Source organism: Myotis brandtii, unplaced genomic scaffold (assembly GCF_000412655.1).
Source record: "Myotis brandtii unplaced genomic scaffold, ASM41265v1 scaffold569, whole genome shotgun sequence".
Lineage (NCBI taxonomy): Eukaryota > Metazoa > Chordata > Mammalia > Chiroptera > Vespertilionidae > Myotis > Myotis brandtii.
In genome coordinates this window covers 61,545-88,580 of record NW_005370127.1, presented here as the reverse complement: position 1 = coordinate 88,580, position 27,036 = coordinate 61,545, and the positions used below count along the sequence as shown (strand labels likewise).

Here is a 27,036-nt window from a genome sequence, read left to right as displayed (position 1 = left end):
TGGACTCGGCGAAGAAGCCAGCTGCTCCAGCCAACAGCACAAGATGAAGCCCGGCCTCCCCTTCCTAGAAGCACTTCTGTTCCTCCTCGGCCCAGCTGCAGGGTATTTGGTGACCCCTGGCCCCAGCCCCAGCTCCTTGCCTCTCACTGACTTCACCTCTAACGTCGTCTCTGGCTCCGGCTCCAGCAGCAGCTTCGGTGCCTCCAGCTCCAGGGGTAGCTCCAGGGGTAGCTCCAGCGGAGGCTTCAGTTCCAGCGGAGGCTTCAGCTCTGGCTCTGGCTCTGCGTCCCAGGTGAGTAGGCTCCAGAGTCTGAGAGCTGCATTCATTCCCTTCCTCTCGCTTTTTGGGGACCTGGATATAATTTCATGGATGGCTAGACCTGAGCACTCTAAAAGATTTACGACTCCCTTTGTTAACTGTAGGCGCCATGGAAATGAATTAAAACCTGGGTGAAATAATTAAATTGTTAGCAAGAGAGATGTCATCTGGGTTCTCCAGCAGACTTTCAGGAGACAATCTAAGCTTTAAAGAGGGTCTCTAACCTGGCTGCACTTTAGAGTGGGAGGAGGCGGGGAGGGGCGCTCCAAAAGCAGAGATGCCCAGTCTATCCTCTGTGAGAACTGCTAGGGAAGGGGCCCCGCCTGGGCTAGCTCCAGAAAAGTTTGTCCAATTAATTTACTGCCCAGCAGGGCCCCTGCGGAGGGTGAAGAAGAGCCCTGGAGGGAGTGTGAGCCACAGTGCTCATTGGAGCCTGGTTTGTAAAGGAGATGGGCAACAGAAATAGGGGGAGGAGACATTGGCCTCTAGGAAAGTGTTATTACACATAGATATTTTCCCAGAGGAGTAATAGTACTCTTTCAATCTTCCTTATAGGGAATTTTTAGAGCCATTTTTAGTTCAAAACAACAGAAGTAGCAACAAGGCAAACCATGTACTAGGAAGAAACTGGTCCAGCTGGAGGCGACATCACCAGAATGCACAGTGAGCCCAGTCCTTTGGGGAATGAGGCCTATGGACCTCCTTTAAAGAAATAGAAAGAGGCATGGTGGGGTGAGAGATGAGAGGGCAAGAAGCAATTCCTCTCAGCTCTGAGCCTTTCAGTAGGAGCTTTGCTCTGCAAAACCTAGGCTTTCCATGCTCAGGTGTGAACTGGGGTGGAGGAGTCTTAACCCCCCCAGAGCCCATTCTGCATTTCTATGATCTTTACTCACAGGTCAGGTCTTATGTGATCATGTCTGAATGGAAGGGCCAATGGGAAAAGGGGAGGAAAAGACTTTTGTTTGTTGTTTTTGTTTTACCACCCGGGCTAATATAGGCAATACAAATTTATTGGTTAAAAAATTGTTTGGATAGGACCCAGATAGAAATGGCAGGAATGGTGTTCATTGGGTGCCTAATAAATGCCAGGACTATGTTAAGTACATATTATATATTATCTTATTTAACCCTAAGAGGTATATAAAATTAATGTTCCCATTGTAGAGATGTGAAAACGAGGCTTATAGAGGTGAAACCATTGGCTAAGGCAGGGGTGGGAAAACTTTTTGACTCGAGGGCCACAATGGGTTTTTAAACTGGACTGGAGGGCCGGAACAAAAGCATGGATGGAGTGTTTGTGTGAACTAATATAAATTCAAAGTAAACATCATTACATAAAAGGGTACGGTCTTTTTTTTTTTTTTAGTTTTATTCATTTCAAACGGCCGGATCCGGCCCGCGGGCGGTAGTTTGCCCATGGCTGGGCTAAGGTCACTAAGCAAGCAAGTTCTATAGCTCAAACGCCCATGCTCCTCACCATCTCTCTCTATGTGGCTTTCTGTATTTTCAAGGCATATAGATGAAAACTACTTATTTTTAAGAGGCGAATGCTTTGGGAATCAGGATTATGCACAAAGATTCTTTGTAGCCAGAAATCAGATGCATCATTTTATTTCATTTAACTAAATGATTTTCATGGAGATAATTATAATTTAACATTTTTTAAATGAGACAATAATAATTTATTTTGAAACTTCACCACCAATCAGAAACCAACATTTGAGTAAGGCGATTAGCTAAAATAACAGAAACTAAAATATAGGCCAAGAAACAGAGAAATCCAAAATACCTATTATCTGATAAGGGGACGAATATCTAAAAGTAGATAAGAAATGGTAGTTAAATTGTGGTTAGAGGTTTTAATTTCTTTCCTGGTTTGCTTATCTTCCTCTGGTGAGTCAGTATTATAACGCCAACTTCTTTTTTACAGCAGATAGCAAGGTGTTACTTCCACTGTAAACCCAGTTTTCTAGGGCTGGCTGTCAGCTTGATGAGCTCTTTGGAAAATGGTGGAAAACCCCTTCATAACTGTCATTGAGCAAATTCCAAATGTATCATTTTCGGTACTTTGAAAATGTTGAGTGCCATTATTTTATGCCTTGAATCTTCACAGGCACTTAGACTTAGCTGCTAATTAGAGCCAATTGCAACCTCAAATCACAAATGTGAGGCGCACCTTCTGCTGTAGTGCTCAGAGCACTCTACATGCCTCAGGTGCTGCCCTCCAATGAAGGGGCCGCCATCAGGGTCCTCATTTCACAGATGAGAAAAGGCTCCACGCTTTGCTCCACACAGTAACTGGCAGAGTCAGAACTGGAGTGAGGAATGTACTTTTGCCATCAGGCTAAGGGGCTGTTGAAAAAACGGAGGCTTTCACCATGAACATGAGCCTGATTCCCTTGTCTATCTCTCTAACACAGAGCCTGGCACATTGTAGACACCAGTAAATGCTAACTGAACACATGCTGAGTTAGGACCTACCAGTATAAGGTGTCTTGTGGGGCATTCAGGGTCCTATTTGCCCTCCACAAGGGGCATCACATACCTTCCCAATAACTAAAGGACAAGCACTTGCCTTTGTCGCCCATTCCCCACATTACACACACATAGAGTTTAAGCATTCACCACAGAGAGAGACCCATCACCATTAGCTTCATTGTCTTTGAATGCGAGGAACAAAAATATCTCTAATGGGAGACACTGATCAAACTTATGGACCATTTTGATGTCAGCTGAGCACGCTGGGCTGATGATAAGCAGGATGGCAGCTGGGGAGTCCGCAGCACTGGGACAGAGATGTTCAATAGAAGCCGGTGGAATGACTGTCAGCAGGGCTCATAATTATTTGCCTGCCTTTCAGGTGAACTTCAGGATTAAAAGTTGTTAGCTAGTGGTTTCTAGTTGATGGTTTGAGACTGCTTGATGACCGGCAGTGTTTTTTGAGTTGACAGAGCTTTTCACAGAACTCGAAGAATGGTCCAACCGTGCCTTGTGCAGCTAATTAACCTTCCCTTGTCAAAATGCAATGTAAGACTTTTTTTTTTTGCACAGTTATTATAATAAGCTATTTCTTCAAAAGCCCATGATATATTGGTCCTTCTGTAAAAGGCTTGGCATGCTTGAGCTGGAGTCTTTCTATCTTCAGAGGGAATTATAAAGCTGGTTCCAAGGGAAGCTGGCCTCTGTGACAGGTTCCCAGTGTGGCTTGTCCAGTCCTATTCATCCTGGCAAAGACCTTCAATTCCCCCTTCCTAGCCCTGGTGTTCAGCATAAACCTGCTTGTCCCTCCTCCTTATTCTGCAGCTTATGTAGGCGTGGGTGTGATTGGGAAACAGAAATTGAGGGATTGTCAGGATTGACTTGGCATGGCAGTTTGGGGTACAAATTTATATATATATTTGCAAAAGCCAGAGATCACTGATGGAATAAAAGCATCTAGGTCCAGCTTGCTTAGGAATCATGGAGGTTGGTGGACATTAATGCACAGAACTCACAACCTTAGCTGCAGCCAGCTGACCTCCTAAACTTTGAGAGGAGTAGCCTGGATTTATTTCACACTCTGCAAACCATTGCTCTCCCCTTGATAGTTTCAGAAACAGATACTTTGGGTTGAGGTCCACAGGTGAGCTTTGGGCTGGCGGGCAGATGTGATCAGTGAAAGGCACAGCCAGGTGGCTGCTAAGAGTTACTCTGCAAAGCAATAGCAGTAATAAAAAGTGTTAATTGTGGCAGGATCCCATTGGGGAAGTTCAAAGGGGACAAAAGAAAAACCACATCTTTCAAACCTGTCATTTTAAAATATGCAGTGGCGATGAAGTGTGAGCCTGAATATTTTAAAGAAACATCCGATATTTTAAAATGGCTTTTCTGAAAGTGGTAAGCTGGAAAACTTTAAACATTTGCACAAAACCTTCAAACTCATACATTGTTCAGTTTTTTTAACAAATGGCTGGTTTGTTTTCACTTTGAAGGATGCTAATTATATCATTTCCCAGGTGAAGAGAGGATATGAATTTGCATTGTGTATTTTCACTGTAACCCATATCCTTGATGTTTTCCTCATTCCTATGGTTGGAGGGGGGGATTGGGTTGGGGTTTGGGTGAAGGTGAGGAAAAGAAAATGAGTAAGTAGAAGGAAAAGGAAAGTAACATGTACTGATCGCCTACCATGTGCCCTGGAATTGGTTTACATCATGCAGTTAATTTGAAGGACAACCTGGGAAGTAAGTCATCTCTTTGCAGATAAGGAAACCGAGACTTAAAGAGGGGAGTGACAGGTGCGGTAGGCTAAATAGCCATCTCAGATGGTGACTAAAGAAAAACTGAATTTATTTAGGGGAAGGGGGTAAGGAATGGGGTATCCAAAGCAAGGGCTGCACAGCACCGAGCCAAGGGGACATTGGGTCAATGGTGGCAGCACCCAGGAGCTGGAGTTTCATTCTTATATGCAGTCATTGGCAGGAAACTTCTGTCATCTGTGGGTTTGGGGGCTAAAGGGGGGTGGGATTGGAATGCAGATGGAGTGCAGATGTGCAATCAGGTGCCTTCAGGACAGTGTCCATTCATTGTCTGGTCTGACTCCTGGTGTCCAGCAAGCTTTTTTCCTGGTCTCTTGTTCTCCTGTGTAGGGAAGCTTTCAATGACCATTAAGGATTATGTTGCCCCATAGTCCTGTCAGATAAGTGGTAGAATTGGAATTTAAATTTAGGACTCTCATTCATTCTTTATTTCCCTTTCCTTACATAGAGACAGTAATAGTTTCCTTTAAGGCTCCTCAGGAAAGGAGAATCTTCTTTTAGATACAGGTGGCTAACACAGTGGTTTAGCCCAACAGGTGGGAATGTGGCTAAAATGCTAAGAGTAGTTACTGCCCGTGACTCATGGCAGTTGTAGCTTGTTTCTATGATTCTATTCATTTATGCATTGGACTCCACTTGCTTGCCTCTAAGCCAGTGGTTCTTAACCTTGGCTGCACATTAGAATCACCTGGGAATCTTTCTAAAATCCTCAGAGGATGAGGCCCAGAAATCAGGATTTTAAAAAGATTCCCAGGTAATTCTAATGTGCAGACAAGGTTGAGAACCACTGCTCTAAGCACTCTTTTGACAAGTCAATTTCTGTCATTCCAGTTGCCAAAAAGCTCATTTCTCAGCTTATTACTGATGTTGAACTTATTTTTATTTATAGTTTTCCAATTTCACCGGCTCCAAGGATGACCGCGGGACCTGCCTGTGCTCTGTTGCCCTGCCAGACACCACATTCCCCGTGGAAAGAATGGAACACTTGGAAATCACAGCACACATCCTCTCCCAGAAGTTCGAGAAGGAGCTTTCTAAAGTAAGCATTTTCCCCTCTCCCAACAATATCTTAATAAGAACAAACAAACAAAACAGAAAACTTAAAAATTAAATTTATTGGGGTAACATTGGTTAACACCCTTATGTAATTTTCAGGTGTACATTATAATTCAACATCTGTGTACTCTATGGCATGTTCACTACCTGAAGTCTAGTTTCCTTCCATTGCCATATTTGACCCCCTTTACCCACTTCACCCTCCACCCACCCCCTTTCTCTTCTGGAACCACCATTCTGTTGTCTGTATCTCTGAGTTTGCTTTTGTTGTTAGTTCACAAAACACTTTTATTCAGGACTTTCTAAGCATCTGTTCTTCACGGTATCACAGACAGCATGTTTGCATCTCTGGAGGCTTTAGCGTTTATTTACAGCACACCTGTGGAGTTCTTTACAGGAGGAGAAATGAGGGCATGGAAGACATGGGATGGGGATTCTTCATGCCATGGATGCACTAACATCAGTATTGCGGTGCTCATGACACTGGAAAGAGGCCTGGAGCTCTCCCTGCAAACCCCAAGCCTACAATTGTTTTTGTTTCATTGCTTTTAATTCCTTTTGGTCTTCTTCTTGGTCTTCCCTCCAACTTTTCTTTCTTTTATTTCCTCTCCTCTATCCTCTTTATGTTTTATTTTATCTTCCTTTTCTTTCACTTTTTCTTCCTATTCCTTTACTCCTTCCCTTTAAAAAAAAAATTCTCTCTCTGCCTCAGTCCTTTCTCTTGTCCATTCCCCCTAATCTTTCTTTCCCTTTCCTTAATTTTTTTAAAGCTCTTTTTGGTTTTCTCTTACTTTTTGGAAGGCCCCTTCTCTTTCTCTTCCTGTTCCTCTTCCTTCTCCTCCTTCTCTCCCCCAAATCTTCTGCCTCTTATACTCCTACCTTTCTTAATCTTTTTCTTTATCTTCTTATTTCCTCTTTTCAATTTACTTTTTTCCCCCTCTCCTCCTTTTGGTGGTTATCATTTATTGTCTCAGTGGGAACAGTACATTAGACATGTCCAGCATTAGACCAAAAATTAAGGCTTCCCTGGGAATCTGAATCAAGACTAAAAGGTCACTCAGCCTCGGTAGAGACCTTGACTCCACCCCCTGATTAGCCCTTTCCTCTGGGGGAGGAGGTTGTCCTGCAGGGCCTGCCTTCCTCTGAACTGGCTGGAGCAATGGGACTTGGCATTCCAGTTTTGACCCTTTCTACCTTTTTAGCCAACTTAAAAATCAATTAGAAAGGCCCCCATTTTCTGCACAGGAGAAGTTCACGCTAGGCTATTATCACATTATGCATTATTAATTACAAATCCATTAATTTACAAAGAGCTCTGGCCTACCTGCAAGATTCAAAATAAGTTTTCCTGAGACATTTAAGTTTAGCTACCACAATATCCAGCATAGTTATCCTTTAAGACAAAAATTATGGTGAAGCTGACATCCTGCTTTCAGCCTGAATTGGTAGATAAATATTCTAAATTTAAATGAGTGTCCAGGAAAATGTGTTTGACAACTCCAGGAACCTAGCTTTTTAAGAAGTAAAATGTCCTTGAATTAATCAGCAGAAAAGGCATAGCACTAAATTATAAATTCCAACCATTAATATTCATAGCCTTATTCCAGCATAATCAAGTGCAGATAAGAAGTTATGCATAAAAACATAACAAGTGGAGGAAAATCCTAGGTAAAGATCTCTTCAGTCAGAGTCATTTGCTTTGAAATAGTGCAAGCTCCTGATTTGTATGTCTCCTCTGCTGGCAGGAGTGTGAAGGCAGTGTGAAGCCCCATGCTGCTCCAGAGAGCATGTAACTTGCCAGTTTGTGAATATGGGGCATTTAATTCCAATTCTGTGAGAGGGGCAGGTGGCATCTGCCTTGCTAATAATTGGCAGGGAGGGAGTTCGGAGTAGATGGGAAAACTTTAGTTCTGAAAATGTCAGTAACTTGACCTAAAAATATTTGTGATTAAGGCCTAAGAAAGAAATAGTCCTGCCTGTTGAGATTTGCATATTAGATAGGTGTGACAGTTGATAATAAAAATAATGTTAACATGTTATGTTTGTGCTTTTCTAAATGCTTTTTCTATTCTACTCTCAAGGCAGATAGGCCCATGTTTTCCTTCCCATTTTAGGGAGGGAAAAACTGAGATTCATAAAGGTAAAGAGACATAAAAGTAAAGGTCATTGCTCTCTGGGCTGGTTAATCCCAGTTCTCTTTCCTCTCAGCCATATTGCTACCATCCTCCAGTGCAGACCCAAGAAGAGAGGCAGTAGGTCACTAATGCCTTCAAACCCAAAGTTATCTCTTCAGCTGAGGGCTTTTGAATTTCCAGGTGAATTATTATAGCTGTCCCTAGGTTGCCTTGGAAATCACCGTTTATCTAGAGGCCTGGGGGAGTGCCCATTTGGGCAGGCCAGTAGAAAAGGGTTTTCACTGCCTTTCATTGATTCATTATCTGCCAGTACACAGAGAAGACTTATGTCTCTGTCTAAGATGCTGAAAGCATTTTATACTTTTCTGTTGTTTATGATATGTCCTCTTGTGACTATACTTAGGAAGGGGACAACACAAAAGGCAGTTCTGGATTTTATTTCTCTGGAAGGTTATGTTTTTTGGGTCAAGTTATTTAATACCAAGCATTTGCTAATAGCTCTTCATGCATGAGAAGGTTGAGGCAGCCTGCAAGACATTTAGGCAACTCATAAACAAGCAACATTGATTGAGCAATGTTTTGTGTAGTGAAATATAATAAATTGAAAGGTCAGATTGAAAAAAACCAAAATCACTGTTTCTCTAATAATTGCTATAATTTATTGGGCATCCATTATGCCAGACACTTAATACATATTATCTCTAGTCTTCACAATAATCTTGTATCTTGATACCTTTATCCCCAATTTATAGGAAGAAACTAAAGCTTAGAGAAATTGAGTTATTTGGTCAGATTAGAGTTCATGTGGGTGTAACTCTGAGGTGCTTCATATGTTGTGATGGTCAATTCAAGCTCATTTAATCTCATTGCATTATTTTGAAAGATATCATATATATATATGCAACCATTACGACGAAACAACTGGAATGACTGGAATGACCAGTCGCTATGACGTGCACTGATCACCAGGGGGCAGACGCTCAACACAGGAGCTGCCTCCAGCCCTTAGGCCCCAATTGCCGATGGGGCCTGTTGGCCAACCTCCTGGTCCCTCCCCCTGGCTGGCAGGTCCTGATCACCTGATCGAGGCTGAGCCCTGGGCTGGGACAGGGAATCAGGGGTGGGTGGCAGCAGATGCAGGCAGTGAGGGAAGGAGGAGGGGGTGAGGCAGGGAGGCAGGGAGGCAGGGAACCACATGGTGAAGGTGCATGGGTGGCGAGGGAAGGAGGAGGTGGGGAGGCAGGGAGGCGGGGAACCTGATCGGCCCTGATCACTGGCCAGGCCTAGGGACCCCACCCTTGCACAAATTTTGTGCACTGTGCCTCTAGTATATAATAAAACCCTAATATGCAAATCGACCGAATGGCGAAATGACCGGTTGCTATGACATGCACTGACCACCAGGGGGCAGATGCTCAATGCAGGAGCTGCCCCCTAGTGGTCAGTGTGCTCCCACAGGGAGGAGTGCTGCTCAGCCAGAAGCCGGGCTCACAGCTGGCGAGCGCAGCTGTGGTAGCGGGAGCCTCTACCGCCTCTGTGGCAGTGCTAAGGACATCCCCAAGGGATTCCGGATTGCGAGAGGGTGCAGGCTGGTCTTGAGGACCCCCCCCCCACCGGCCGGTATTAAAATAAGAGTATGCTGCAAAGTACATTTACTTATTTCAAATAACCTGGCCATAGTTATGATCACAGATTTTGGAGAACTGGTAGAAACACGAGCCAGACTAATTCTTTAGTTTAATAGCCTGCTGTATTGCATCCTTATTTATTGCAGGACCTCATTTATTGTACAGAACAACAACAAACATTCCAGAACAAATCCCTAAACAAACTTTGATTCTTAGAACCCATCGATGACATAATATGTATACAACAAATGTAAGCATGGACGCTCTGAATGTTAGGCTGTGAATTGAAGGCCAGCATAGATGAATCTTCTAAAGCTCAAACTTGTAGTGATGAGGAGAAGTCTTGGGTAGAGATATTGACACAGGGATATATCTCCTTAAGGCTAGACCCACATTCCTGCCACACATCCTAGGGCAAGTTGGGCTGCCTCAGCTAAGACTGCAGCTTCCAGAGAGCTGGGATGTTCTCAGAATTTTCCATGCCATCTCAGCATTACAGATTTGTACATGTGAAAGGTTTATACTAACAATCCACTTGGATTAGTAAAGTTCAGACAGTGAAGTTTTTCTGGTTTATCCTCAAATTCTCCCGTCTTCCAGAGCTCCATGGATGATTCCAGTTTTCCTGAACACCACTGAGCTTTCCTTTCACTCTCAGCTGAAAGAACCTAAACCTTCCCCAGAGAGATCTTCAGAGACCTTTCATTTAGTGGCCGAACTAGTGCCGGCACACCACACATTCTCATAGGAAACAAACTCCAAGTTATGCCTTGGTTTTCAGAGAGAGCCGAGTTTCATTTAGCACAGATGACAGTTGAGTCACTCATTTTTGTAGAACAACAGCTGCGACGTGCCACCAAAATGTTCCAGGAAAGCGGAGGGTGTTTCATTTGTTCTAAGAGCTGGCAAGGCCAAATGCCAACGGGAATACTCATTTCACAAACTTTTATTTCTGCAATGGATTGGCACTTTATTATTATTATTTTACCATAGGCAAGGTTTTATGCAGAATTTTTTTTATTTTAGAAATTGAAACCTGGTTACGTTATATCTGTGTTTGTACTTTGGAGGGTCGCTTATTAGGTTTCATACATATATATGTGTATATATTTAACCTTCTTATCTGCCAAAATATCACCAGCCTGATCATCCTCTGGGTGATGGCACATCTGATGGCCATGAGCATCAGTTGCCCGAGGAGATACATGAGCAGTGCCAAGGGCTGCATTTTCAACTTTCATTAAAATCCTCTTCGCCTGAAGCCCTGGCTCTTTAGGTCTGCGGCCTATGAGTCCATACTAATTTGCACAGTGAGGTTAAGTGGAAGGGCTAAAATGACAGAAGTTAGGGCTGCCTTTAGTATTAGAAGGATTAGAGGCCAACATCTGGCCCTGAATTCATCCAGGCACTGTGGATCAGCTACTTGACATTAGCATGGTTTGGGGAAAAGTATCACTTATGTTCAAATTTCTAAAAAGAATGTAAAACCAGAAACTTATAATGAGAAGATCCTTAAAAAAAAAAAACCCCAAACCATGGCATTTCTTTTAGAGATCAGACACAGAAAGAACCAACTGTGTTTATTGAAATATCCATTTGGCGATTCCAATTATACATTAAAATACCAAGGGAATTTTTGGAAGTATTTTAATGATCAGACTTTTAAATATATGCAACAAATGTGTAATTTTAAGGTCTGATTGCAATTATCAGTTCTTGGAATAAATATGGGTACATTTAATGAAATGTTCACTTTACCAGTACAGTTGCACATACACTTACATTCTATGTAGTAAGTTGAGTCTTTATGTCATTTTGTAAAAGGCAGAGGGGCTTAAAACTCATTGCATATGGTGACCAAGGAAAGAATTGTACTTAGTGCATTTCTTCTTCTAGAGCAGTGGTTCTAAATGGAGAGAGGGTGGTGGTAGTGGCGATGAAGGTGAATTTGCCCCCAGGAAACACTTAACAATCTCTGAGACATTTTTGGTTGTCACACCTGGGGGATGGGTGGGTGCCTTTGGCATTTAGAGACCAGGGATGCTGCTAAACATCCTGTAATACACAAGAAAGCCTTCCACAAGAAAGAATGATCTAGCCCCAAATGTCAATAGTGCTGAGGTTAGGAAACCCTGATTTAGAGCATGTGCTTTGAAGGGAGAGTTGATTCAAACAGTTTAGTTTGGAGAGCTGATATCTTCAAATATTAATTCAGAGATAAAAATGTACTTGCAAAAGATGATTCTGAAACAAAATTATTTTTAGTCTATATAAGTGCAAAATTCACCTCCCCAATTGTAGTAATTTTTTTTTAGTTTTGATTTGGCTAGATAAAAACATATATTGTGAAATATATTTTTGATCCATTTCTTTAATGCTTAACAGCAATCAAACTGCCTCCAAGGGTGTGGTAGTGGAGGAAGATGTATGATCCCACTCTGAGAACTGACTTGAGGTTTTTTTATTCCATTTTAGGTCAAAGAGTATGTCCAGTTAATCAGTGTCTATGAAAAGAGACTCTCAAACCTAACTGTCCGAGTAGAGATCATGGAAAAGGATTCTATTTCTTACACTGAATTGGACTTTGAACTGATCAAGATAGAAGTGAAGGAGATGGAGAAGCTGATCATCCGGCTGAAGGACACTTTTGTTGGAAGCTCAGTAGTTGTTGACCAGCTAGAAGTAGAGGTAAGGGGTGAACTCACTTCTCAGTGTATTAATAATAAATGTCCTCAGTTATCAGTGGTAGGTTGAGGATGTACAGATCTCTTTCTTCCGACTTCTAATTCTGCACTCTCTCGTGATCATGTGACATATTCCGGTGTTCTGCTGTAGATGGTAAATTAAAGACAAGGGGGACACACTGACTGAGGAGCAGGTGCCAGCTAATGATCAGGGTCCTGCCCCAGAGCCAAATGGCATTTACATGTCTCTAGAAAGGAGATGACATAAAACAACTTTGTGGACAACATAGATCAAGTGTCTTCTCTGTTCTGGATTTATCCTCATGGGACTAAAAGCCACAATTTACCTGATTTTGTACTCACTAGATCTGTTTCTCCTTTTGGATGATCATGTAATCCTTGATCCCTCTTGGAATTTCTTTCTACATACTGGCAACCCGTTTTAAAGGAGGTTCTTCTGAGCATGTTTTAGTGAAGCCTTTTAAACTCTGTGGATAAAGACCATGGTTGAGTAATTTATATCAACGAGAATTTACTAGCACAGTCATGACATAGGCTATAATTGAGAATTCTAGTCACATATTTTAGAATTTAAGTTTTTTCTGGCTCTCACCACTCATTAAAAACTTAATTATGATACAACAGGAGTAAACACGCGTTTACAGAAGAAGGTTATTAGAAATGAACATTAATGGACATTTGTGGATGCTTAAGACTGAGCCTGTGCTCTATTATTGAAGCTGTTAAAATCTTTGCCATTTGCTTCTCATCACACACATCTGCCTGAGATCTGACAGGCATTCACGCAAAACCATAAAATGTATTCTTCCAAATGAAACCATTCAGAAGAATCTCAGGTGTATTCTCTAGCGATGTTTCACTAAGTGACAAATTCAGCCTCGGAATGTTTATGAAAGAAATTGCACAATAATATAAAGTCACTCTGAATTTTTATTTTCTTAGATAAGGAATATGACTCTCCTGGTAGAGAAGCTCGAGACACTAGACAAAAACAATGTCCTTAGCATTCGCCGAGAAATCGCGGTGCTGAAGAACAAGCTAAAGGAATGTGAAGCCTCTAAAGGTGAAAACATCCCTGTCGGCCCCCCTCCTCCCGCTCCAGGTAAGCATGTCACATTTCTACACTTGAGCCAGGCCCCCAGGGGCCTTGCAGGGTTGCTGTTAGGGTTAATGAAACAATGCTTGAGGAGCTCAGAGCTCTATGATAGGCACTTATACTCTGGCAGTTGTTATTATTACTAACGAGGACCATCAAAATGAAAACCTTGCTTCGAACAAAGGCAGGGAGCCTCTGCTGCAGCAGTCAGCCCGTCCTTTAGAGACACCTTGTCACAGGGAAACAATTGCTAAAGGCCGTGAGCATCTCTGTCTGAATGAGGACTGTATCTTTTCATCAAATGGCCAGCTTTTGCCATTTTCATTAATTCCTATTGTTAAACCTGTTTCCTTTTAGGCCCCGAGTTTCTGGATCCTTGTCAGTGTGGCTGGCTTCTTTAAGGCTTTAATTAGTTGCTGCCATAGTTTTAAGCCTCTTGGTCCTGTTCCTTCTGCTGTTGGGAATCTGTAGCAGTGTGACATTCAGAGGAGGTTTAAGACAAAGGCCATGTTCTGGCCTCTGTAACAAAGTGAGGCTCAATTGGGTCTGGGATCAGTGGTGTCAACATACATTGTAAATGAGAGCTCCTTGTGCTAGGCGACCAAGGGCTCCTTGAGAGCAAGAGTCGAAGCATTGACACCCTCTGGTAATACCTGAGCAAGACTTTCTTCCTTTTTTCTTCTCTTTCTTTTTTTAATCTCAGCAAATCTTCCTCAGGGAATAGATTTTTCTGGCACAGTTTCCTATGCATCCCTTAGATTGAGGACATTGTGGAGCAGCAAGGAACATTCAAGGTCACCTAGCCCAGGCCCATCATTTCTCAGAGGAGGGGACTTAGATGGTGAGGACACTGCTTTTCCCGAGGCCACATGGGTGGTGACAGAGCTGAGGCTGAAATGCAAGGCCCTTCCCTTCCTGGTCATCTCAGGACCTACAGTGTCAGGCATCAATAACTCAATGGTAGTGATGCGGGAGAAAGAACACTGATTAGTATCTAAGGAGGAAAACAAGTAAGTCTGTTGGATTATTTTCGTTAGAATACTTTCTCCCAGAACTTTCCCGTAGGTCCTCACACTTAGACTTGTGTCAGCCATCCCAGCCCAGCTGTGTTGTTTAAGCAAATTGGACCCAGATTTCCTCTCACTTTCCTACAACTTTGGCTGTTCCTGGATCCCAGCCAGGCCACTTGGCCCTCCTCCAGCTTTGTTCATATTATATTTATGATGTTTATATTAAACTGACTTTTTGTCATGCTTTTAAATCAATTTCTTTCACTTGCTCTCTTTCTGTTTGGATTGGTTGATAATGCAGAATTGAAAAATCCCCAGGCTCCACCAAGTTGTGAGCCTGTGGAGATTTTAATTAAAGTTCCTCGCTATTATGGGACTTTAAAATCTGGCCTCTCTGCTGTTTGGACTGCAGAGTTGTACTGAACAAAAGAGCTTGCATGCAAGTCTCAGCTCTGAAGTCATCCTACGCCCTCTTGACCCCTCCCTTGCAGCTGTGGCTTGCTATCCCCGTGGTCAGCTTGATCTTAGAACCAGGACATGCAGTGAGGGTTCAATAAAGTGCACTTCACATTTGCTTTATGCTGCAAATGGCATCCTTTTCTGCTTCATTTCATAGAACTTCCTAATCTAAAATAATTGGCCTTCTGCTCATTAACTTTTTTCCTGAAAACAACTGACTCTGTTGCTCTGTTTCCCCCTGAATCTAAATGACTGCATAGGCAAAATGTGATGGAAACATTCAGGGGTTGATTACCATTGTGCTCAGAAATGCTAGGCTCTGTGCTGACACAGGAAGGTGCTCAGTAAATGGTTGGTGACTGACTAGGGTGTGAAAGATTTGGGGTGACCTGCCAAAATCACAAGCCTACGGGAAGAGCAGAGTGTTGGGTAGCATATATCCAATAATTCAGAGTCAATTTAGTTTTAATTATCTTATAATTATTACCACTTTAATTGTCTAATTTTCACAAGTCAATTGAATTCTCCTTTTGGCTCAAAGTTCACTTTGTCCAGGTGAGAGAGCATATTGATAGATCTAAGATGAAGTTTCCTCTACAGGTATATAATCTTCAGCTTTAAAGAAAAGTGCTAACCATGATACTTTAAAAAAGCCAAGTTATAGAATTTAAAGTTTCATTATGTGGCTCCCCAGGATATTTTCAGAATGCCATGGCAATATATAATGAATTACATGGTGAAGAAATTGCCAATCAAGGCTACCATTGTGTAGGGGTTCCTTGTATGATGTTCTAGGAAGTGAACACCAGGGTCTTCAAAAATTTCAGATATATAGCAGGGGAGAGGGCTGATATTTTATAAATAAGGGTAGATAAACTGGTTTTCAGAGATTTGATAGGTGATTTATTCCCTTATTCCACAAACACTGTAGGGCTGGCCCTGTTCTGAGTACTGGGGTTACCAGGATGGGTATAAAACCACTATCCAGGAAGGGAGACAGTCACATAGACCTTCAGTAGTAATATGATAGTTACCATTCCTTGAGTTACATGTACCTACCTTTTCTCTATTTCTCTGAACAGTCCTGCAGAGTTGGTATTAGTATTTTTTTTAGAGGTTAAGTAACTTGCTCAAGGATACACAGCTAGTAAGTATTGGAGTCAGGACTGAATTGGAATCTGCCTGGTAATATTTTCATTGTACCAGGCTGCCTTCCATAGATTCTCTAATAGAGAGAGGTACACCTGTGACTCCTGGAATGACAAGAAAGCTCCAGTAATTCACCAACCAGATTAACACCAAATTACCCTCTCTTCCTTGCTTGTGGAGGAGCTAAAGGGGCACTTTTGCTCTCAGTTCTATCCTGTGTTCTCTTCCACCAGAAAATGCAAAATGATTCATTGTTTTTTCACAGTTCTTGTGTCATGGCTGGGCTATGGGTTGTTATGCCAGTAGCAGGGTAAAGTTGGGATGGTTGGGTAAGGAAGGGAATGGAGTATCTCTAACATACTCCTGAAATGAAGGAAGAGACCGGGAGGGGGGTCAGTATAGGGGGGATGGGGAGAAGCTTAGGGTAGGTGAGTAGGTGGGGGCAGGGTTGGGGACTCTGGCTGGGCTGGATGAGCAGTGGGTACTGGCTGTCAGTTTCAGCATTGTTTCCAAGAATGTTTGCTGCCAGGACCCAGGGAAGTCCGCCATAGCTTTGCACGGCTATAGCCACATCTGTAGTATTGGCAACAATGACTAGTTATTCCCCTGAATTCACTGTTTACCAGAGCCAGCATCCTAAAAATGGCCCAAAGGAGATAGAGGATAAAGTAAAGATAACAAACAAAACAAAACAAAAATAACAAACAGGAGATTATTTAGGAATGTTTAGGAGGTGAGGAAAAGAGATTTAAGTTCATACAGTTTTAATATTTATACCAGGTATAATTTCAATTTCCTGGCCAACATGTGAAGTGATGAACCATTACTATTATTAGTGCTAGTAGTAGTGGTAGTGATTTTAAAGAAAAGATTATTTTGGTTCCTTCATATATAAGGATTTCCACATCTAGGACAGAGTAGTTTATTATCTTTAACCCCATGGTGATGATTGAATTAATTATATGCATCATAAATATTCTTTAAATATTTTTTGGCTATTGGCTTGGGATATTTCCTTTCCAGGAAGGCACGATTCAATTAAGCAAACAATTCCTTTCCTAAGTCTTCTAACCTGCAAGAAAAAAGTGACTTTCTTTCATTTCCTCAGAGTGAAAGGTAGTTGAATAAATAAGTTCTTAGAAAGATATTTTAACTAGAAAATTCAGTTTGTAGCATATGAAAACTCGAATACTTTTTGTTATCATTAAACTGAACACACCGCTAACTTTATTTTAATAATTTATACATTGTTTCATAAACAAAAGCAAACAAGCATTCATCTGAGAGATCACTTTTAGGAGAAGAAATAATAATTTATAATTTTATTTATTATTTCTTTAGTGGGAGCAGTCTCTTGGCTGAACACATGTTGCTTTTTTATTTATGAAATGGCGCATGCATTATTAAAATAAACCCACGACTGTGTTCTGCTTAATGATATGCAAAATTATTTGAGGTTGGGTACAGAGTGGTTTCATTTCTCTACCTGTTGTATGGTTGGCTGGCTTTCCCACCAACTGCAGATTTATGAGAGCATTTAAGGAGCACATATTTAATTCTGGGACCAAAAAACACCAGCAGATTGGAAAAACAAAAGCAGGATTTCTAGTAATGGTTTCACCTCTGAGCAGTCCTTGAGTGAGGTGGGGAGAGGGAGAGACATTTAGCAAGGAGGAGAATGGGTCTGGAGCAGAGACTCAGAGGCAAAGTTTTGCACACTCCTTAACCCCCCCCACCCCCACCCCCCAATGCTAACCTCAGGCAATTCTTTGGAGCTCTGCTTTTGGCTCCAGCTCACTTCATATGCTCTCCAAAGCTCCCCGATTTCCTCCAAGCATTTAAAGCCAGAGCCAGCAATTCCGGTTCTGCTCCCTCCTCTCTCACCTGCTCTGTCCCAGGCAGCAGGATGAGGCAAAATGTCCTAAAACGTACTTGAAGTTGTATTATTTTTTTGTGTTATCCAAGAAACAATCTCACCCATTTTTAAGGGTATTTATTAAGAGCCCAGAAAAATGTGTGTTCCACTCTTTGAATATTATTATAAAAATATGGACGGATTTGTGCACAGGTGGGTTCCCTCAGCCTGGCCCGCGCCCCCTCTCAATCTGGGCCCCATCAGGGGATTTAACAGTGGTGAAGCAGCAGGCTGCCGGGGAGGAGCCCCAGCCAGGGCTGGGCATGGTTCCTGCTGCTGCCACTCACTCGGCTGAGCAGCGCTCCTGCTGTGGGAGTGCACTGACCACCAGGGGGCAGCTCCTGCATTGAGAGTCTGCCCCCTGGTGGTCAGTGTGCATCATAGCAACTGGTCGACTGGTCATTCCAGTTGTTCGGTTGTAAGGGTTGTAAAAACAGTTTGGGCTCACAGGCATTTTAGAGGAAATGCAAGGTGAAGGGCCATTTACCCAGCCTGAGTCATTCACCCAAGTGTTACAGGGGATATCAATTCAGTGGACCAGTGAGTCTGGTCCCACTTGACTGTATACATTGTGACAACGACAGTATATAATGGGAATGATGAGGCACTTGCCTGTCATTCTGTGGTGTAGTACAGCGGTGGCCAACCTTTCGGACCTCATGGACCACCAGTGGTCCGAGGACCACTGGTTGGTGACCGCTGGTGTAGTAGAACACAGGTGACAAATAGCAAGACCTTCCTTATAACTCTGCAGCAAGATAATCACCAAGTGATCTATGTGATGGACTATGCTTTGGGCACAGAGCAGGCAGTGTTGCCCTAAAATAACTCCCATGGCTTCTCAAGGCTGAAATCCCACCATTATAGAACCATCTTTCTGTATCTTAAAATATCACATTTAAAACTTCTTTGATTAAGATTAGCTTGGGGCAGCCTTGGTACTGGGTGTGGATATGCACTTGGAGTCCAGGCAAAGGGAGAAAGGTGAAGGGAAAGGAGAGCTGCCTGGGACAATCTTCTCCTTCATCACATTCTTCCTGACCCTGGCACCTTCTGGCTTTATGGGAAAGAGTAAGATTCAGGGATGATCCTGCTATCTTGATTTTTCTATAAGAAAAAGGAAATAAAATACTATTTGCAAAATGCTCCCTGATAGAAGAAGATATATTAAATTCCCCAATCCCCCGTTTCTGTCTTGGGCCGTCCCTCTAATCTTGGCAGTTTCATTATCCCCATTTTCCAGATTGAGAGCCAATCCATGGAAATAAAAGGTAAGTTCTTTGTGGAGCTGATAGCAGGTTTGCACTGAGACTGAAACCAACAGAAGGTTTTGGCTCTTCTCCATTAGAACCACTGTTGTCATTGAATTTCAATAAGACAACTATTTATGCCTTCCTTTAGTTCTTAGGATATTGAACTGTTTGTATCTTGTCGTTCATTTTCTCTAAGAATACCCTTTTGTTTTCTTGTTTGTATAGGGACATGTGCTCACGGTGGTGTGGTGAACATCAGCAGACCTGTTATAGTTCAGCTCAACTGGAGAGGGTTTGCCTACAAGTATGGTGCCTGGGGCCGGGATTATTCTCCCCAGAATCCAGACAAAGGGCTGTATTGGGTGGCACCTTTGAATACAGATGGGAGATACTTGGAATATTATAGACTCTATAACACACTGGATGATCTGCTATTGTATGTAAATGCCCGAGAGTACCGGATTCTGTATGGTCAAGGTAGTGGTACAGCAGTTTACAAAAACAACATGTATATCAACTGGTACGGCAGCCGCAACATTGCCAAAGTTAACCTGACTACCAACACGGTTGCTCTGACTCAAACTCTCCCTGATGCTGCCTTTAATAACCGCTTTTCATATGCTAACGTTGCTTGGCAAGATATTGATTTGGCTGTAGATGAGAATGGATTGTGGGTGATCTATTCAACGGAAGCCAGCACTGGTAACATAGTGATTAGTAAACTCAATGACACCACACTTGCGGTGCTAGAAACTTGGCATACCAAGCAGTATAAACCATCTGTTTCTAACGCCTTCATGGTTTGTGGGGTTCTGTATGCCACCCGTACTCTGAACACCAGAAAAGAGGAGATTTTCTACTACTATGACACAAACACAGGGAGAGAGGGCAACCTACACATTGTCATGCAGAAGATGCAGGAAAACGTGCAGAGCATTAATTATCACCCTTTTGAACAGAAACTTTTTGTCTATAATGATGGTTACCTTCTGAATTATGATCTTATCTTTGACCAGGAACCCCACTAAACTGTTTAGGTATTAGGGCAAGAGAGAAATAAATATTAGTTGAAAAAATTCTATTCTCCACTTTTTTAGATACCTGCAAGGGGATCAGAAGTATATTTGCTTAGTACTAATATTTGGGAGCATAGTTCTACCACACTAGAGACATAAGATATTTGTCCTGATTTGATGAGTTCTCTTGGAAGCCATCTGCCTCCTGCGATGCATTTCCTTCCTGAAATAAGGCCTTTCCAGGGTGGGGTTGTCAGGGGTCTGGGAACATTATGGACCCCAAAAAAGCCTTCAGTGCAGTGACATCTGGAAATGATGAAACTTAAAGAGGACTCTGTATGGCTTCTGGGGGTCTTTGTACAGCAGAGAGGCTCAGTGACCAGTCTCCTCCATGTACCCAAATAATTCTTTTATACCTGACAAAAACCTGGGGCTTAATTATGCAGAGTAATACCTGAAGCTCCTTGAAGAACCAAATCTTTAACTTTCTTTTCTTGCTCAAACCTGAAAGAGTGTTTTGTATGGAGCAGATAAGTAAATTTAGCATGCTTATATTTTATCTGTAAAATGCTCTGAGTTTTCTGGAGAAAAGCCTTTTTGTATATCAAAGCATACACTGAAAATCAACCCCATATGGATCTGCAGAAGAGGCTCTGGATTATTCCGTCCCCCTCCCCATTGTCTACTTATATGAATAAGTAGAACCCAAAGATAGCTTGGAAGATTGGAAACAGATTTGCCAACCAATTACTGCCTCCCATCTTCCTACATTTTCTTTTTTAAATAAAAATTAACCAGTTTTTTTTAATGGAACAGATATGAGATAAAATTATCTTTTCCCCCCCTCATCATGAACATTTACTGACATGACTCTAAGACTGTAAGAAAATCAGATGGCAGAGATAAAATGGCAGCATGTCGGGTTATATAACAAAGCCCTTGGAGCACATGTGAGACTTGTATGAAGTCATATAAATTGTTTCATGCAATTTTTGTCTTTGTTTAAGACTGAAACTTGTAAGAAAATAATTTTTTTTGAGGAAGAAATATCGAAAACTTGTTGCAAGTACCTCTTCAATCAATGCAGTTTGAAAACCTTGTGGGTGTATGTGCTTCTGCGCGTTTGGAGGCTTTATCATCTGGTCTTGGGATATTTTCCCCTAATGTTCATGAGTTCTGCTCTCTAGAACTGGCTCCTTCAATGCTGTACTCTTCTTCTTTTAATAAATGATTAACATGTGCTTTGAAAAAATTGTTGTCTTTTGTTTTTATTTACTCTTTTAATTTAATTAGAAAAAAAATCTTAATAGGATAGCTCATACTTTGCTGTGAGGTACAGAGAATGGCTACCTCCCAAACAACAAAGCCCGGGAGATCATATACATGACGGCAAATAACATTAATAGCTTTTAAAGGAGTCCAAAGTCAGGCTGGTCTTTTAATTTCTCTTTAAAATCCATTCTTTCTGGTAGCTTTTGTTGTATGAGACTGCACTCTTTTCTGTTGGGATATGACCTTATGTACTTATTAATTTGCATGACTGATCTGATTATTTCCAATGTTAGACTATATTTGTGTGGCTTATGTTCCTTTTCCAAATGAGCTATTAACATGGGTCAGGAACCTCCAGATCTTTCCCAAACAAGAGGTCTTGCACAGCAAGCAAAGGGACTAACTGGCCATACTAGGGAGAGAGTACCTTTATCAAAGAGAAGGTAGAAGGGACGGGTGACCTAGAGCTGGAAGGACAGACCGACAAGGCTGGTGTAGTTAGTCTTACCAAAATGCTAATTTTTAATCCATGCCAAGCCTTTTGAGGCAGGTGGTAGCTGTAATATTTAGTATTTTTAGCAAGATTTTCCCCTGTCATTCAAAGCTAAACATAGAGACCAGGCATGGCCTTCAAAATGCAGCAAGATATGAAGATAAAGACAGGTATGTCATGTGAGATATAAGTTAAAAACAGGGATGTTATATTTAATCTGGCCCTAGGAAATTTTCCAGATGAATGTTTCTACTGAATACACAGTATGACCTCTGAAGATTCGGGAAAGGAGGCAGGAAGCCAAGGTAACTCTAGCAATCAGCTTCTTATTTAAACTGCTACAGAAGCATTTGCCTGAAAATTCCCTCCAGGACCTTGCCATTGGGCACAGGGGATCAGCCGGCAGGGGCTACCTGCAGAAAACCTCCCTGCTGGGAAGGTTGAACAACTGAATGGATTCACGGTTTCCTACAAAAAGTTATACAATACAAATGTAGCTCTAATTCATCAGCTAGCTTTCTTTTGGGAATAAAAAACAACAACTATGTACATATATTTAAATCAGCTTTATTGAGATGTGGTAAAATATGCCAATTTTAAGTGTGTGATCAAATGAGTTTGACAAATGTATACAGTTGTCTCAAGGCTACCATAATTAGCCTATAAAACATTTTCATTATTGCCCCCTAAACTTTTCTTGTGCCTTTTTGTGGTCAACTCCTACCTCATGTCCTAGCCCCTAGCAACCGCTGATCTATTTTCTATCTGTGTGGAATCATACAATATGTAGCCTTTGAACCTGGCTTCTTCAAGTCTCCTCTTGAAAAAGGGAACTGTGGACTCAAATTACCCCAGAGGGTGACTGAGCATTACCTGTGGTTCTGAGGGTTTCCTACATATTTATAATTTGGGGGGCCATTGGGGAATTTTGAAGAGCTGTGGTGACCTGCTTGCCTCTATAAGTGTTCTCTAGTGAACTGGAATCGCCAAGAGAAGGAGTTGTCTAGCTCCGGGCATCAGTCAAGCCTACCTGGCGAGACTTTCCAAACCTTGAAAGTTCCCCAGCCACTGGTTTTATTCAATGTTTCTTGTCCAATCTCTACTCCAGTACCACAAGCATCTCTGCCTAGGTGAATCCTGATACTAATTAATGATGCACAGAGGTTAAGAGTGTAGGATTTGGAGTCAAGCCAAATTGGATTTGACTCTTGGTTCAACTGTTTACAAGCAACATGGTGTTGGGAAGGTTCTTTAATTTTTCTGGTACTCAATGTTGTTTTCTGTATAATGGGATAAAACCACCTACCTCAGAGTCCTATTGGATGAATTAAATAGTATCTATATATATAAAACCCTAATATGCAAATAGACTGAATGGCAGAACAACCGAACAACTGAACAACTGGTCGCTATGATGTGCTCTGACCACCAGGGGGTGCACGCGAAACATGGTGGGCGGCAGCAGCAGGCAGCAGAGCATGGAACATGGCAGGTATTGGACATGGTGGGATAGTGGAGCAGGTGAGCAGGGGCGCCAGACCAAGATGGGGCGCCAGTCAATGTCATTGGGGCGAGCCTCTGGTGGTTACTGAAAATTCTTTGCTCCCACACGCCCTGGTCCTGCCCAGTGCTTGAACCTGCTGCCAGCACTGGCCCTGCTCGCACCCCCTGCTGGCGCCCAGCACCAGCCTGAACTCTCGGAGCTGTCAGCAGGTGAGAGTGGCCACTGCCAGTCCTGATCGCCCCTGAGGGCTTCTTGACCTCTCCCTGCTCCTGAGGGGCGATCCGGGCAGCAGCCACAGCTTGCACTGACTGACGGTGCTGGCCCTGCTTATACCTGCTGCTGGCACCAGCCCAAATCACTCCATGGCCATCAGACAGGGCACTGGGGGCCACCGTGGGAGGGGCCAGGAGGGGGCATGGAGGATGCCCACCACAGCCTCGCAGCCCACAGTTCCTTTCAAGGTGCATGAATTAGTGCACTGGGCCCCTAGTTCAGTATATAAAGTGTTTAGCACAGTCTTTGGCACATGCTCTGTCCTGAACAGGAGTTATTATCCCTGTTTCTCATTTGAACTTTAGGTTTAAATTGGGCTGGCAAGATACAAGCTAATTGGGATCAGAGTTTACATTTTTCCCCCCTTTAAGACTTGTTGCAACTACTGAGACTTTAAGCAGGTGCCCTTCTGGTCTGAAAGAGTTCCAAAGGCTGGAACACCCTCTCTCTGTCTTCGACTCCACAACTGATCCTCAGAGCTTATGTTTTTCATGTTGTGACTCCAAGGGACAGAGCAACACGAGCAGCAGAAACTGAGGTGCTTTACCTTTCCTTTGAGCCACTGAAAACCTAACCAAAGGCCAACTCTCATGAAGCCTCATCCCGGAACTACAAACATGCACGTGCTCTCCTACGTGCTGTGGTCAATGGAACATCAATCTTCTCTAAACAGGCGTAGGTATGTTTTCTGTACTCTACTTTTAGTAACATACATTTATCTTTTAAAGCTAGTTTGCACTGCCAGCCATAAGACTGTGTTTTCCTTCTCTTCTTGATTTGTGAGCCACTGAAAGGGAAATGACAATGCTTGGAGAGAGGGTGACTGTGTGGCCGCCTTCAGGATGATGGAGGGAGGTTCTGGGTGTGAGCCCCCAGTCATCTCAAACAGATGTCATACCATTAAGGATGATTAGCCTCCTGTGCTCCAGAATGTTCTGGAACAACAATAGGGTGAATCGTGACACATCAAAATATAAAAGGCAGGCACGTTTCTCAGGCATGCTCCCAGCCAGGGAAACAGACCAGCTGGCCTGGCTCATCGATGAGAGATGCTATTTGAGTTGTCAGCTCAGTTGCCAGGCCTCACATCTGTACCTCAGGATGTGCCCACTTGTCTCTGAGATCTGCATCTGCTCCTGGAATCCATTCAAAGGGAACAGCCCTTGGAGTCAAGGTCCGTGGAGGAGAAAGATGGCTTTCAGAGGGGAGGCTTCTCCTTGGATGCCACCCCTGGACATCTGGAACCTGTGAGCCTGGTTTCCTAAACTAGACATGGGAATATTAAAAACAAACAAACAAAAACCTTTGGTGTGTTTGGGGTCTTCTAAGTGGTTTTTCTGGAGTTTTGTGTATGTGAAGGATGAGGATGGGATGATGAACAGGGGCCAGGGTTTATATGACATCAAAGGAATTTGGTCCTTTAGCCGCCACACAGGAAGTTTTTGCTGAACCCCAAGGCTCTCCAATCTCCTCTCTTTTTTAGTTAGATTCTACCAGCTCATGTGCTCCTTTTGGTTGTGGTCTATATTGTGCTTATGTCAGCATTGCCAGTGACTTACTCTTTCACTTGTGGCTGTCATCCATCAGAGTTCAATACAGGAACAGAAACACCTGCTTTGAACTGGGGTGCTGCTGCTAGCTGCCACATTAGAGAAACATCACTATGCCAGTGACTTAGTAAATAGCAGGTTTCGTCCCTTCACTTCAGTGACCAATGCTTTCACCATTTTGCCCTTGGTTGCTGCTTCTATAATATCTGCCTCATCCCCAACACCTTTCTTCCCCCTTCACATGCCAGCTGTGGTTTTGTCTGGGGCCATTATGATGGGAGTGAGCTAGTCTTCCAAGATGACTCTCTTCTAAATGGTCATTCAGGTACCCAGGCTCATTGTGGCCGCACTATTACCACCCATAGCTCCCAAGGTCATTGTGCTTGCCTGCATTAGACAAGTAGAGGGGAGAAGAGCATGGAGGGTCTTAGGTGGAGATTGTTTAGTACAGGTCTGAAGGGGGTGTCCAACACTCCCACTCGCTATCCACTAATATAAGGCCACACCCAACTGCAAAAGAACCTGGGAAACATTTAGTCTAGCTGGGTACACAGAAGAAAAGAATGGGTTGTAAGGAGAAAGGATTTAATGCAGAGAATTAGTTGCTTACAAATCATTGGAAAGACTGGAGGAATGGCAGCCAAAGGCTGCTATTTAACATTTGTCTTTGAGGTCACACCCCTGCCATCAACCCAGAAATCAAGAAACTGCATCTGCCACTGGTATCATCCCCACACCCTCCAAACTGGTACCAAGACATTGGAACATGGAGTCCATCTGCAGCCAACACTCACCTCTGCTGGTGCTCCTTACCCACTAGCACACCTGGAAAGCCTTCCACCTTTCAGGGCTTATACTGCCAAGTGGTTCTCATTGACTAAACCTAAAATTAGCCAAAAACTGGATCTATCCAGGAGACTGGAAAATGTAGTTGGAATCTTCCCTGCCCTGTAATATAAGGAAAGAGGTTGAAAATCAATGCCAGTGCCAATAGACAATATCTGGCAGCAGCCTCATTTGGTGACCACTGCTGTCACCATCACTACTGCTCCATTGTGTGTCTGGTGACTCTTCTGTCAGCACCTCCTTCATCCCCTGGTGATTGGTCACTTTTTTTTTTTAATGCTCACACCCATTGGTGGCATTCCCTGATGCCACCAGAGTGTGGGAGAATTTTTTCTCTAACAGTGGTCACTCTGAATGAACTTCTGCAGAGGAGCTGGCTTTTACAGCTTTGTAGTTCCTCTGCCAACTCCATCAGAGGTGTTGGAATGTATCTCAATGGTGAATCCATCACAGGAATCCACCAGTGTCCTAGGACAGACCTGGGCTCCTCAATTCCTTTTTGAGGATAGAATATAAATCTCTTCTATTTGTGGAATGATCCAGAAACTTCCAGAATTTGGAGTATGCCATGTCTCTCATTTTCCCTCTGTTCATCATCCCTGAAATAGTGGCTGATATTCCCCCCCACGCCCCCAGCAGTCTTAGAGGGTCCTTTGGCCGACAGGCTGTGTTTGGGAGGTGATGTTTTACCCAGAACCCCAGAGGTGATAGTGCAGAGAGGGACTACCACAGGGCCTTCAACAGGCTCTGATCTTCTACTGAGGAAAACCTGGGTTAGAATGGTAGCTTGGGTTTTCTTCCCAATGATACCACACAGTGTGTTGGTTTTCTCAGAGCTATCATGGGCAGGGCTGCACCGCATGGCCCCACTGAGACCATCTGCTGCTTGCTGGAGTCCAAGTGACAGGTTTTCTAGCAAAATCTCAGAAGTCACTGAGTGAAGACAGAACTGCCCTGGAGAGGAGGAATTCTGGCAGCATCAGCTGAGGGAATTAGTTTGGGAAAGAAAGTTTATAATAACAGTGTTCTAGTTCCTGCTGAATAAAACATTTGGAGAGC

General features: G+C 42.9%; 1 protein-coding gene across 1 annotated transcript; it reads left to right on the top strand.

The window, feature by feature from the left end:
* OLFM4 (olfactomedin 4) lies at positions 1-21,291 on the top strand. The gene is made up of 5 exons (XM_005878622.2): positions 1-292; positions 5,507-5,656; positions 11,912-12,124; positions 13,084-13,243; positions 19,249-21,291. The coding sequence occupies exons 1-5, from the start codon at positions 44-46 to the stop codon at positions 20,049-20,051; spliced, it is 1,575 nt and encodes a 524-aa protein (XP_005878684.1). The 5' UTR covers positions 1-43; the 3' UTR covers positions 20,052-21,291.
* The last annotated feature ends 5,745 nt before the right edge of the window (positions 21,292-27,036 follow it).